Consider the following 12,053-nt stretch of genomic DNA (forward strand, 5'->3'; position numbering starts at 1 on the left):
GGCCCCGCCGCAGCTGCAGCTGCAGCCGCGGCCCGGCGAGGCGATGGCCAAGGTGTCGGTGCTGAACGTGGCGGTGCTGGAGAACCCGAGTCCTTTCCACAGCCCGTTCCGGTTCGAGATCAGCTTCGAGTGCAGTGAGGCCCTGGCGGACGGTGAGCTGGGCCCGCTCGGGGACGCCTCTCCCCATAGAGAGCGTCGCAGTGGCCAACCGATCTCCCCGGGACGTGCCCTGTTCCCGCTTCCGTCGGCCCGCGCGACCTCCCATCCCCCAGGAGGCCGCCCCACACAGGCACTCCCCTTCCCGGGTAGCCGCCGGGCCCACGCTTCCTCGTCCTAAGCACCTCCTTTCCCTGTAAAGAGTCTCACCTTTGGACCGGCAGCCCCTCAGCCACCCCCGTCCCAACCACTCGCCCCCGGTTTTCTCCTGGACATTTTCCATGCATTCTCTCTTCCCCTGTGACGAGACGCTCTTGTCTCTTTTTCCTTGTTTGCCCTGTGAAAACCTCTCACCTGTATGGCATTCACCCCATCTCCCTGTTTAACCCCCAGCCATCCTCTCCCTACCCACCTAATACCTAAGCCAACTGCAGTTCTGTCCTCCGTAACTGCTGCCACTTCTGCCTGATGCACACAGGGACCTGGCTCCCTGTTTAGTCTCCCCTAACACAAGCACACAAACACAAAAACACACAGACACATGCGCGCGCGCACACACTCAGTCTTGAGCCCCAGCACTGGGAAGAGGTGGCAGGACTTCTAGCTCTGGTCCTAGAGAGTGACTGGGTCTCCCCACTTCGGTTAGCTCCCCTCCTCCTTGGCTGTGTGTGTAGGGAGCACACTTAAGTCTGAGCGGTGGCATAGTCAGGTGAGCATCCACAGATTCCCGAAGTTCTTGGCGCCTGCTCCAACTCATTTAACTGCACGAAGTCCTCCCTCACTTTAATGGGCTGACCCTAGCCTGGGCAGCGGGTAGGCTGGGCTGAGTTGTGTCAAGATCTAGTTTCAGACAGCTGAGAGGTTGCGGCCTGCAGTGCGTCTTTCCCAAAGTGCTTTCACGGAGGGACTTATTCATCCCTGGGTGGTCACGGCTGTCATCTCAGAGGACAGGAGTCAGAAGGAGTAAAAGGCCTCCAAAGAAAAGTCTCCTCACCTCTACAATCCAAGATAGCCCAAGGAACTTTGTCATCACTCCAAGGATAGGCCTGCTTTTAGGAGGAAGTATGCTATCATACCATTTGTGGATTCGTGGCTAAAACAGAAGAGGTCGCAGCTGAGGAGGTGGAAATCTAAAGCTAGGATGTGCTAACCAACGCCTAGCAGTGGCTGGAGAGTAGTTGCTGCCAAAGCTGGCCACTTGGATTGATGAGGCTGTGTGCACCAGGGGTGGGCCAGTGATCAGTGCTCCCTGGTTTTTCTCAGTCTTTTTTAAATTAAAAAATCTACTTGTTGGGCCCGGCGTTTTAGCTCAGTGGTTCCGCTGCCTTCCTCACAAGTGCAAGGACCCAAGTTCGATCTCTGGTACCAAAAACAAAAAAAAGAAAAAGAGATCTTGTGACTAACTATAGAATAAGCAGAGTTAAATCATTTCGGGAACAAGGTAGGGTGTAAATAAATATATAAAGCGTCCAGTGACACTGTGGAATAAGATTTAATTTAAAAGCCAAGCTGAGATGTAAGGAGCTAATAGGTTAAGGGATTCACAGTTCCCAGATGGCAGGAGATCAGGTTTCATGCAGCCTGTTTGTGCTCCTTGCATTTAAAAATGGTTGCATGGTCATAACCTAGTACTTTTATTTCTTATTTATAGAATCAGAGCAGAAACGCTCCAGTCAACTTTCTGAACATTTTTTAGTAGAGATGGTGATTTTGCCAAGTCACCCCAGCCAGTTTATAGATATTCTGGCACTAGAGTTTGTCTCTCGAGTTCTGAAGCCAGATTTTTATCTTTGCTCTGATCCTGGGAAAGCAAGAAAACATTTTATTTTTACTTTTTATATTTCTCTTCTGGTGCTGGGACTCAAACCCAGGGCCACACATTCTATTACTGAGTTACACCTCCAGCCCAACACTTCCTGTTGTAGAAGTGGAGCAGGAGTAGGAATGACCATGGAATTTCTTTCCCAGCCTGGTGGTGCCCACCTGTAATCCCAGCACTCTAGGAGGATCGCAAGTTCTAATCCTGCCCCGGCAACTCAGACCCTGTCTCTCAACAAGGGCTGGAGGTGCAGCTCAGTGCAAAGGCCTTAGATTCAATCCCTAGTACCTCAGGAAAATTCACTATTGAGATGCAGAATGATAGCCGGGCGTGGTGGCACAGGCCTGTAATCCCAGCACTCAGGAGACTGAGGCCAGAGGGTCACTGCAAGTTACAAGGCCAGCCTGGGCTACATAGTTAAGGACAGCCTGAACTGCCTAGTGAGACCCTGTCTCAAAACAACAACAACAGAATGGGGTACTGTTGCTCATTATACTCAGCCAAGAGCCTTCACCTCAGGAACCTCGGGTTCAAGTCCCAGGCTCTAGTTCCATCCCCAGGGCTCTCCCTGCTGGATCTGCCAGCTGGATTTTTCCTTCCTGAACTTCTTTCCACAAAATACAGAGCATCTGTTTCCTGCCTTCCTCTTGCCACTATTGACTGAAGTTAGGACAAAGCCCCCAACTCGTGCTCAGGTGGCCCCATCCCCCAAGGGCCCTAAGCCCCCTTGTGCTGTCCTCTTGGCCTCTGGTCTCGAGGCACAGGTCTACGTGTAAAACACTAGGTGTGGCTCCCCGTGTGCACACACACACACACACACACACACACACACACACACACCGTTTAGCTGACAAACTCAGCAGACATGAGCAGAGCAAGTCAGAGAAGCCAGATGTTCTGACTCAGATGCTGCAATGAGAACTAGGTTTGTCGGGGTGGTTATGAGCAAAAGCAGAGTTCTAAACAAAAAGAACTACTAGATATGTTTACAAAAATAAAGTGACCCAGGTGTGGTATTATACACCTATGATTTCAGCACTTGGGAGACTGAGGCAGGAGAATCGCTGAGAGTTCAAGGCCAGCTGAATTACATAATGGGACACTGTTTCAACAAAACAAAAAAAAGCAAGCAAGCTGAGGGGAATAGCTCAGTGGCAGGGTGCTTGACAGTTTCCAAAATCATAGTGTTGGTTTGGGTTTTGTTTTCATGTATAGTGGAGATGTTTTTGTTTTTGTGTTTTGGTACCGGGGATCAAAGTCAGGACCTTGCACTTACAAGGCAGGTGCAGTGCCACTGAGCTAAATCCCCAGCCCCTTGGAGGCATTTTGTACCTGACAAATTGGGCCTGGGAGACAAAGTGTAATACAGGCAAGTTATCTTGACGTTGCCCAAAGGTCTAGTGCGCAGGTTATGTGTGTAGTTGTGTTCTGTGTCTGGTAAATGTGAATTTGTGCTGTGTGGGTGCCTGATGTTCCAAATCCAGTCTTGAGAGAGGTCATACAGTCCTCTCGAGACGGGTTCCAGGACCTCTCAGGTGCTAAAATGCATACCTGCTCAAGTCTGTAAAATGCTACAGTGTTCGCATGGAGCATCCTCCAAGTAAGTCTACACCGCTTGCCCATGACTTATGTACTTAATACTATGTATGTGCTGTGAACATCACTGGTTTTTGTTTTGTTTTGTTTTGTTTTTGTTTACTTGAGACAGGGCCTCACTATGTAGTTGAGACTGACCTGGAACTCACTGTGTAGCCCAGGCTGGTCTCCAACTCACAGTGATCCTCCTGCCTCAGCCTCCCCAGTGCCGGGATTGCAGGCATGTGCTACCACGCCCGGCACATCACTGCTGTTATATGTATTATTTAGGGAGTGGCAATATAGTCCATGCATGTTAACACACAACATTTAGGTTTTGATTTTTGTTTTTGCAGGGCTGAGAATCAGCCCTCATGCATGATCGACGAGCACTCTACCACTGACCTACATTCCCAGCCAGCACTCTTTATTCTTTATTTTCAGAAAAGGTCTTGCTAAGTTGCCCAGGCTAGCCTCAGACTTGCATCCTCCAGCTTTAGCCCCCTGAGGAGCTGAAGTTGTAGGCCTGTGCTTCCATACCCAGCATAATTTTTTCTCTAATAACTTGCATCCATGGGTGGTTGAACCCAGGCAGAGGGTTAAATATATTCAGAAATAAACGCTTTAAGGGGCTAGGTGTAGCTCACTGGCAGAGCACTTGCCTGACATCTATGAAGCCCTGAGTTCTATCCCCAGTGCTGTAAAGTAAGGGAAATAAAACCTGTAAATATCTCCATTTAAGCCACTTTGGCAAACTTAAGACAGTTTCAGTTTGCAGGCCCATTTTTAATCATTCTGTCATTCGTACCTGATCTGTAAGCTCCTCTAACCTTGGAATCAGTGCTTGTGTGTAATCTCATTTTGTTCTCTTCTTCTCTCTGGTTGCTGAAAGAGCTAGCATGGCCCATTTTCCTTTGGCACCCACAGTACATTGTCTCTTTTGTTGGCATCCATATGATCTTTGTTTAGTTTTGCCAACATGTTTTTGATTTGCTGGTAATGGTGGTGTTGGCGGAGGCGGTAGTGGTGGTTTTGGTTTTGGTTTTGGTTTTCTGAGACAGGTTCTCAGTATGTAGCCCAGGCTGGCCTTGAACTCATGGTGATCCTACTACCTCAGCCTCCCTAGTGCCGGGATTACAGGTGTGCACCACCATGCCCCACTGTGTCACTACTTTTAACATAAATAAATCTATAACGCTAAGGGTTTAACTGAATCCCAGTGAGCCAAATGGCTGCCCACATCCCACAAGACTTAGTGTCCGAGTGAAGGGCCTGGGTGAAAACTCAGAGGGACAGGAAGCGGTACATCGAGGAAGGGCTTGGGGCTCAGGTGACAGCCCTCTGCTGTTGTGGCCCAGTATCAGTACTCTTCCAGCATTGGATGCTTGTGTGATGCTGGACCCAGGGACAGGGCAGCTTCCAAGAGTTTACTTCCTGTGAAAATCACAGCTTGTGAAACTTCCCCCAGCTGCTGGAGCTGTGGGTTGTGTAATTTCAGAGAACCCAAAATAAGTTCCCCGTCTCTTGCCAAGCTTCCATGTACCAGTATGACCTTGCCCCTGATACACTTGGCCGGGAGCATCTGTGATTGACAGGAGGGTCCCCGCAAGCCCTTCCTCCTGCCGGTGTGCGCATGCTCAGGCTGGCCCCTTTCCTGGATCAGAGACAATTAGGTTTGTGAGGCTGCCCTTTAGAGTGTTGGCTGAGCCCCTGTCACCTTCTGTGCATAAGGAGGCGTGACTCGGTACCAGAACTGAGCGACCTGGGGACCAGCTGGCTGTCCTGCTGGATCGGAATCTGCCGCCCTGCCCTGCCCCAGTTGTCGAGGGATCCACTCGGCTCTGTGGCACCAGTCCCTGTGTGTGAAAGAAGATGCTGCTTCCTATCCCAGTGGCACCCAGTGGGCAGGGCCCAGAGTGGCCCAGCTCCCTACTGTTCCCTCTGCAGCGTGCCTGGGTCACGTGCCTCTTAATTCAGCCTCTGCCATACCGTCCACTCCAGCCTCTGAGAGGCCCAAGCTTCCCTGGAGGTCCGGCCTCAAGGTCCCAGCCAGGGCTAGGTCCCCACAGGAGAGATGTCCGCTGCCAGTGGAACTGAGCGCCTCCCCCAGTGTACAGCTCCTTCAGCAAATTCAGGATGTATCCAAACTAGCACAAAAAGCTCCTAGCCCCATCTTCTTTCTGTTGGGATTCCAGTGTCTTAATCTCCCCACAATGTCCCTGCAGACCTGGAGTGGAAGATCATTTATGTGGGCTCAGCCGAGAGTGAGGAGTTTGATCAGATCCTGGACTCAGTGCTGGTCGGCCCTGTCCCTGCAGGAAGACATATGTTTGTCTTTCAGGTAAGAAAGATGGCACTTTAGCCCTTGCTTCTAGAAACCTGTGTGTGTGCGTGTGTTGTTTGTTTGAGGCAGGGTCTCGCTGCATAGCCCAGGCTGGCTGGAATTTACAGTCTTCTTGGCTCAGCCTCCAGAGTGCTAGGATTAGAAGTGCGCACCACCACACCCAATCGCTCCCCTTTTTTTCTAATTCTCTGGTGCTGTGGATAGAACCCAGGGTCCTGTGCCTGCTAAGGAAACACTTCACCACTGAGCTGTATCCCCAGCCTAGAAAGATCCGCTTTTACCCAAAAGCACTCAGTATAGTTCAGCTCTCAGAAATTCAGGTTGAAGGCCAGCTGTGGTATGCAGCTGGGGTACTAGGATGTACTCAGGAGGCTGAAGCAAGAGGATCACTGAGTTCAAGGCCAGTCTGGGCTACATAGTAAGTTTAAATCAACCTGAACTACACAGTGAGACCGTGTCTCAAAAACAAAGTAAGAAAGTTAGTTCAGGGCCAGAGATTTAGCTCAGTGGTACCACCACCTTTCTCGCAAGCTCAAGGTCCTGAGTTCAATCCCCAGTACCAAAAAAAAAAAAAACAGTTCATCCCAGAGTGGTGGCACATATCTGTAATTCTAAGAGACTGAGACAGGAGAGTTAGGAGTCCAGTCCCAACCTGGGCAATGTAAGGAGACCATGTCTCAACATAAAAAATAAAGAGGAGGGGCCAGGGATTTAGCTCAGTGGTTCTGCTACCTGCCTCTCAAGCGCAGGGTCCCAAGTTCCATCCCTGGTACCAAAAATAAATAAAGAGGAGGCTGGGCATGGTGGTGCACTTCTGTAATCCTAGCACTCAGGAAGCTAAGGCAGGAGGTTTGCCTTGAGTTTGAGGCCAGCCTGGGCTACATAATGAGTTTAAGGTCTGTCTGAACTGCAATAGAGAGACCCTGTCTCAAAGACAAAAAAGAATAAAGAGAGCTGGGGACATTGCTCAGTGGTGAGTGCTTTCCTAGCATGCGTGAAGCCCTGGGTTCCACCCCTAGCACCACAAAAAAAGGAAAAGTTTAGCTCAGTTCTCAGGATCTTTCTGACCTCACTCACACATCCCTGTCACAGCTATGACAAGGAACTACTAGTTTATAGCTGGTTCTCATCACTCATGAGTGTTGTCCCCAGGAACACTGAATTGGTGAATACTGAACCCATAAGGAAAAGCAGTCCGCTCTCATTAACCGCTCAATCCACAGCCTGTTTTGTATGTCTCTGTTTAAAGACAAGGAGTTGGTTAGCCCTCCTGATACTTAAAACTCAAGGAGGAGATTTCTTCTTGCTTAGAGTTTCACAAGTTTCAGGCCATGACTTGCTGGCTTCCAGGAGAAGGGCCTAGTGAAAAAAAGCTACTCACTTCATGGCAGGCAGGAGGGAGAACAAGCAGGAAGAGTGCAAGAGGTACAGCCTCCAGGTGTGGTGGCACACACCTATAATCCCAGCATTCTGGAGGATGAGGCAGGAGCATCTCATGAGTTCCAGTCCAGGCTGAGCTGGACTGGATGAAGCCCCATCTCATAAAAAGGCACACCTCAGTGGCTCACCAACTCCAGCAGGAGGGCCTCCTAACAGTGCACTCAGCTATGAACTCATCAGTAGGCCGCTCAGTCCACCAAAGAGCACAGCACTCATGCTCCAGCTCCCCTCAACAAGCCTTACTTTTATAAACATGAGACTTCTGGGAGTGAGTTAGGTCCAACCACAACAGACAGGTCATTTAATGTATATAGTGGATTCCTTCCCATTGAACTCAGCCCTGGCCCTGTAACTCACTGAAGGAAGCTGACCCAGCATGCAGTCTCTCCATAAGGCACTCCAGTGCAGTGCTTGGGAATCTTTTGTTTTGTTGGCTTTGAAGACAGTGGCCTCAAACTCAGTATCCTATTGCCTCAATCTCCCAAGTGCTGGAATGATGGATGTGCATCACCACATCCAGCTGTCTTTTATGTTTTGTTTCTGTGGTACTAAGCGTTGAGGCAAAGGCCTTAGCACTGAGCTACATTCCCAGCCTGTTTTTATTTTGGGATGGAGTGTTGCTAAGTTGCCCAGGCTGGGTGCAAAGTTGTGATCCTCCTCCCTCAACTTCCCAGAATGCCAGGATTACAGTTGTGCACCACTACCTTTGGTAACAACCTGACCAACAGCAAACTTACTAAGAAAAAGCACACAAAAAAGTGATACTAAGTAGACAATCAGAAGAGCCTTTGCTTGCTCTCAGTGAGAACCCTGAAACAAGAAGTCAGGATGTGGCTGGATGTGGTGGTGCACACCTGTAATCCCAGCACTCTGGGAGGTTGAGGGTGGAGGATGGAAAGTTAAAGCCCCACCTGGGCAATTTAGTAAGATCCTGTTTCAAAATAGAAAATTAAAGATGTAGAGGTGTAAGTGATTGTGAAGGCCCTGGGTTCAATCTCCAATACCCCCCACATATACACACACACAAAGGGGGACAGGATATCGCCTCATTTGGCATCTGGCTGGAATGTGAGCATTGAGGGACTGGTTTTCCCTTTCTCAGTGCATGTCTCCAAGTGACCACAAAAGCCATTGGTTCTGTGGTCACAAGTAAGAGTTTGTAAGTGACACTGCAGACACAAGCTCCATGCACAAGGAGGCTGGGCCGTCACTGGCCCTGCCCTCTAGCCTGGTATCACCTGGCCTGTAGGGGATGCAGCCAGAGAGCCTGCCAGGTTGCCCAGGAACATGGATGCTGTAATCTCCCTCTGCCACTACTCCCAACCCAAGTGACTGCATCCCCTCTGACTCTAACACCCCTCCCTGGTCCGGCAGCTCACTCCACATCTCAAAGCTGGCCTGCCAGTACGTGATCTGGGCAGTTGCACAGGGTCAGCATTCAGGGTAATACTGTGCTGTCGCTGTCTGACACGTGTCATGGTTGTGTGTAGGAGCCCTGTGTTGTCATTTGCAGCAGTTCCATTCCATACCATTCACAGCTGGTCCTGTGCAGGCCACTTCTGTCCTCTGCTGCTGCTGCTGTGTCTGTGTTGCTGCCTGTGCCTTAGCCAACCTTGTGTCGCAGGTCCCTGGCTACCAGCATCCTGGGGTTCTTACCTCCCACCGGATGCCACTCTCCTGATCCTTTATTGGGCTGGCCCGGGGCAGCGTTTCCTTTTCCTGGTACTAGGGATTGAACCCAGGGAGTGCCAAGCTACATCCCCAGCCCTTTTACATTTTGAGACAGGGTTTCATGAAGAGGCCCTTACTGGCCTTAAATGTGTAGTCTTCCTGCCTTAGCCTCCCAAGTGGCTGAGATTACAGTTGTGTGCCTCGGTACCCCACCAAGATTATCTTACACCACTCTGCTACATTCTTCCTGGGCACCCTATACCTCTTTGGCACATTTACCCTTTTTTCTTTTTGGTTTTGGTTTTCTGAGACAAAGTCTCACTATGTAGTCCATGCTGGCCTTGATATCAGTTCTCCTGCCTCAGCCTCCCAGGTGCTGGGATTACAGGTGTGCGCCACCCTCCAGCCCACATTTACCATTTAACAGTCGGGGTTATGATTGGTTCTGTCTAATCCCCTTTGACTGAAAACCCCTGACAGCCCAGAGCAGACTGGAAGCATGTATTGCTTGTGAATTTCTGTGCTGATGCTCATGGGTAAGGCTCCGGATGTGTCTCCTCCAGGCTGATGCACCCAACCCAAGCCTCATTCCGGAGACAGATGCTGTAGGCGTGACCGTGGTACTCATCACCTGCACCTACCGTGGTCAAGAGTTCATCCGTGTGGGCTACTATGTCAACAACGAGTACCCCAACCCGGAGCTGCGGGAAAACCCACCCCTAAAGCCTGACTTCTCCCAGGTGGGCTGCCTCACATGCACTTCCTGCCTGGGACGGCGATGCCTGTGCATTGGGAGGGTGAGCCATGAGAGAGGAAGCTGTTTTCAAATCATGCTCTGTTCCCACAGTGTCAGGACAGAATATGAGTCTTTGCTTCTCATGGTGGCCCCTAGGGAATCAGGACCAGGCTGCCCTGCTCCTGGCCCTGGTGCACAGCAGTCCCTGTGGTTGTGCACGTGGTTGGGAACAAGATAAGCAACTTTTGTTCTTTCTGGGCCTGAGGCAGGGACTTGGTATCCTGGCTCTACAGGTGTAATGACAGGGCAATAACAAGGACTGACATTGCTCTTCTGTCTCAGCTGCAGCGGAACATCTTGGCCTCGAACCCCCGTGTGACCCGCTTCCACATCAACTGGGACAACCAGGAAGACAGGCTGGAGGCCATTGAGAATCAGGATCCTGTGCTGGGCTGTGGCCTCCCGCTTAGCTACACACCAGTCAAGGGCCTGGGCCACCAGGGTGGCATCCCCAGCCTCCTTCCTGAGAACTCAATGGACTGCATCTAACAGGGCCCCCAGGCCTCCCAGAGCTGTGTGGGGGCATCTCCAGGACTTCAGAGCCACCAACTGCTTAAGACTCATCAAACATGGCCCCAGGGAAGGAGTGGGCCTTTCCCTGCCCAGCCCCCAAGATCATCTCAGTTCTGCTTAGCAGCAGGCCCTTGGGTTGCTTATTCTCTTTGACGTGTGTCATTCTCCTGTAGCATCAGTTCCTCCTGCCGTGAGTACCATGGACCCAAGAGTTTTCCTGTACTTTCTCGCCTTGAGGCATTTTTGCTTGATGCCTGGCAAAGGCCCTCTCATTCCTGTCCCTTCCCAAATATCTGAGTGGCGCACCCTGGCTTCCTGGTGTCGCAGACAAGGCATCTGGTTAGGGGGTAGACTCAGATAGTCTGCCGTCCCAGGAGGAGCAATAGGTATTTCCAACCAGCAGCCCCTAGAAAACTCTGCCCAGAATGCTAAGAGACAGTGACCACTCTGGGGAGAAGCTGGCACATGGGAGGTACCTGCCATGCCCAGACCGCTGCTCTCTGAAGCCACAGAGTGGTTTTGGGCACGGGAAGAATCTGGCATCCCAAAAACCTTCCTATGAAACATGCCCCCACCACCACCACCTCTGCATCCTGGTTGCCTGTGCTACATGGAAGCTGTTGTGACTCCTTTGTATATTAAAGTGTTTTTATATTAAAAGTGTTGGTTGGTCTAAAAATAAAAAGCACTTCGTCTAGACTGCCTGTTTCTGCTTTTGTCTAAGGTGGGCTGGGGCAGTTTCATCTCCTTACCACATGCTAAGGGGTGGTGGGTCTCCTGTCTGTGGTGCCCTGATAACAGCTGTGATCCAGGTTGAGGGTTGGGGAAGGGCTTTTGTCAGAAGTTAAGCAAACCAGCTATTCTGCAGACAGCATACCCATTGATTCTTTTAGGCTCTGACCTTGACCCACAGGAACAGAATAACAGCAAGATCTAAGTACACACGCTGCCACACTTTTACTAGCTTTCACTTAGTTGACTGGAGCTCCCTGGCCAAAGTCAGCACAGTTTGGCTGATCAGCCACATCCCCATAATTCACAAAAAAGCCCTGAGTCTCCATCCCTGCACTGTGGGCAACCTGGAGACAGTGCAAATAGCTACTGTGGGCTGTGCATTTGTGAGGAAGGGATGGGCAGCCCCTCTCCGCACCTCCTACATGGGGCCCCCCTCTGCTCGTGGGCTCCTCTTAGTGGTAGGGCAGTGATTGCACCCCGCCCCCTCGTACATTTAGCACCCTTTAGAGAATTTCGGTTGCCACAGCCAGCAGGAAGATGGAGGTGCTGGTGGCAACCAGTGGGTGGAGTCTGAGGTGCTAAGTGTCCGACTGCACATTTGACAGCCCTCTCCCCAGCAAAGAGCGAGCTGGTACCGATGTTAGCTCCCAGGTTCTGCCTGTGGGGAGCGCTCTGAAGGAGAGGAGTCGCCCCTTTCTCTGCCCCTGTAAGGCAGGTCTGGTCCAGAGGACAGGGAGCAATTCCGAGCAGGCTCCTAGTCTGCGACAGGAGCGCTTGTAAACGGTGCAATGAACCGGTATGCTCCTTCCCGGCGCCAACCTAAGGCTAGGTCCCGCCGAGGGGGTCGAGGGGCTCCCTGGCCCAGCATCCTCTTGCACCCCGGCTGTGGCTCAGGAAACCAACCCGGACCCAGAGGTGTCCGGCCGCGGCTGACCTGCGCCACACGTTGTGAACAACGCTGCTTGGTGGCCCAGCGACCTCTGACCCCGCGCCGGCCGCGCCCC

At 51.3% G+C, this 12,053-nt stretch overlaps 1 protein-coding gene across 1 annotated transcript; it reads left to right on the top strand.

The window, feature by feature from the left end:
• The first annotated feature begins 6 nt into the window (after positions 1-6).
• Asf1b (anti-silencing function 1B histone chaperone) lies at positions 7-10,997 on the top strand. Its single transcript, XM_010613435.2, has 4 exons — positions 7-152; positions 5,776-5,891; positions 9,569-9,745; positions 10,084-10,997. The coding sequence occupies exons 1-4, from the start codon at positions 44-46 to the stop codon at positions 10,288-10,290; spliced, it is 609 nt and encodes a 202-aa protein (XP_010611737.1). The 5' UTR covers positions 7-43; the 3' UTR covers positions 10,291-10,997.
• The last annotated feature ends 1,056 nt before the right edge of the window (positions 10,998-12,053 follow it).

The sequence above is a fragment of the Fukomys damarensis genome, unplaced genomic scaffold (genome assembly GCF_012274545.1).
Source record: "Fukomys damarensis isolate Sample0158 unplaced genomic scaffold, DMR_v1.0_HiC HiC_scaffold_30, whole genome shotgun sequence".
Lineage (NCBI taxonomy): Eukaryota > Metazoa > Chordata > Mammalia > Rodentia > Bathyergidae > Fukomys > Fukomys damarensis.

Bases quoted from the DNA above. Each gene is read 5' to 3' on its own strand.
- Asf1b (XM_010613435.2), top strand. From the start codon at position 44: ATGGCCAAGGTGTCGGTGCTGAACGTGGCGGTGCTGGAGAACCCGAGT. The intron at 153-5,775 runs GTGAGCTGGGCC...ATGTCCCTGCAG, and splicing joins CAGTGAGGCCCTGGCGGACG to ACCTGGAGTGGAAGATCATT. The intron at 5,892-9,568 runs GTAAGAAAGATG...TGTCTCCTCCAG, and splicing joins GACATATGTTTGTCTTTCAG to GCTGATGCACCCAACCCAAG.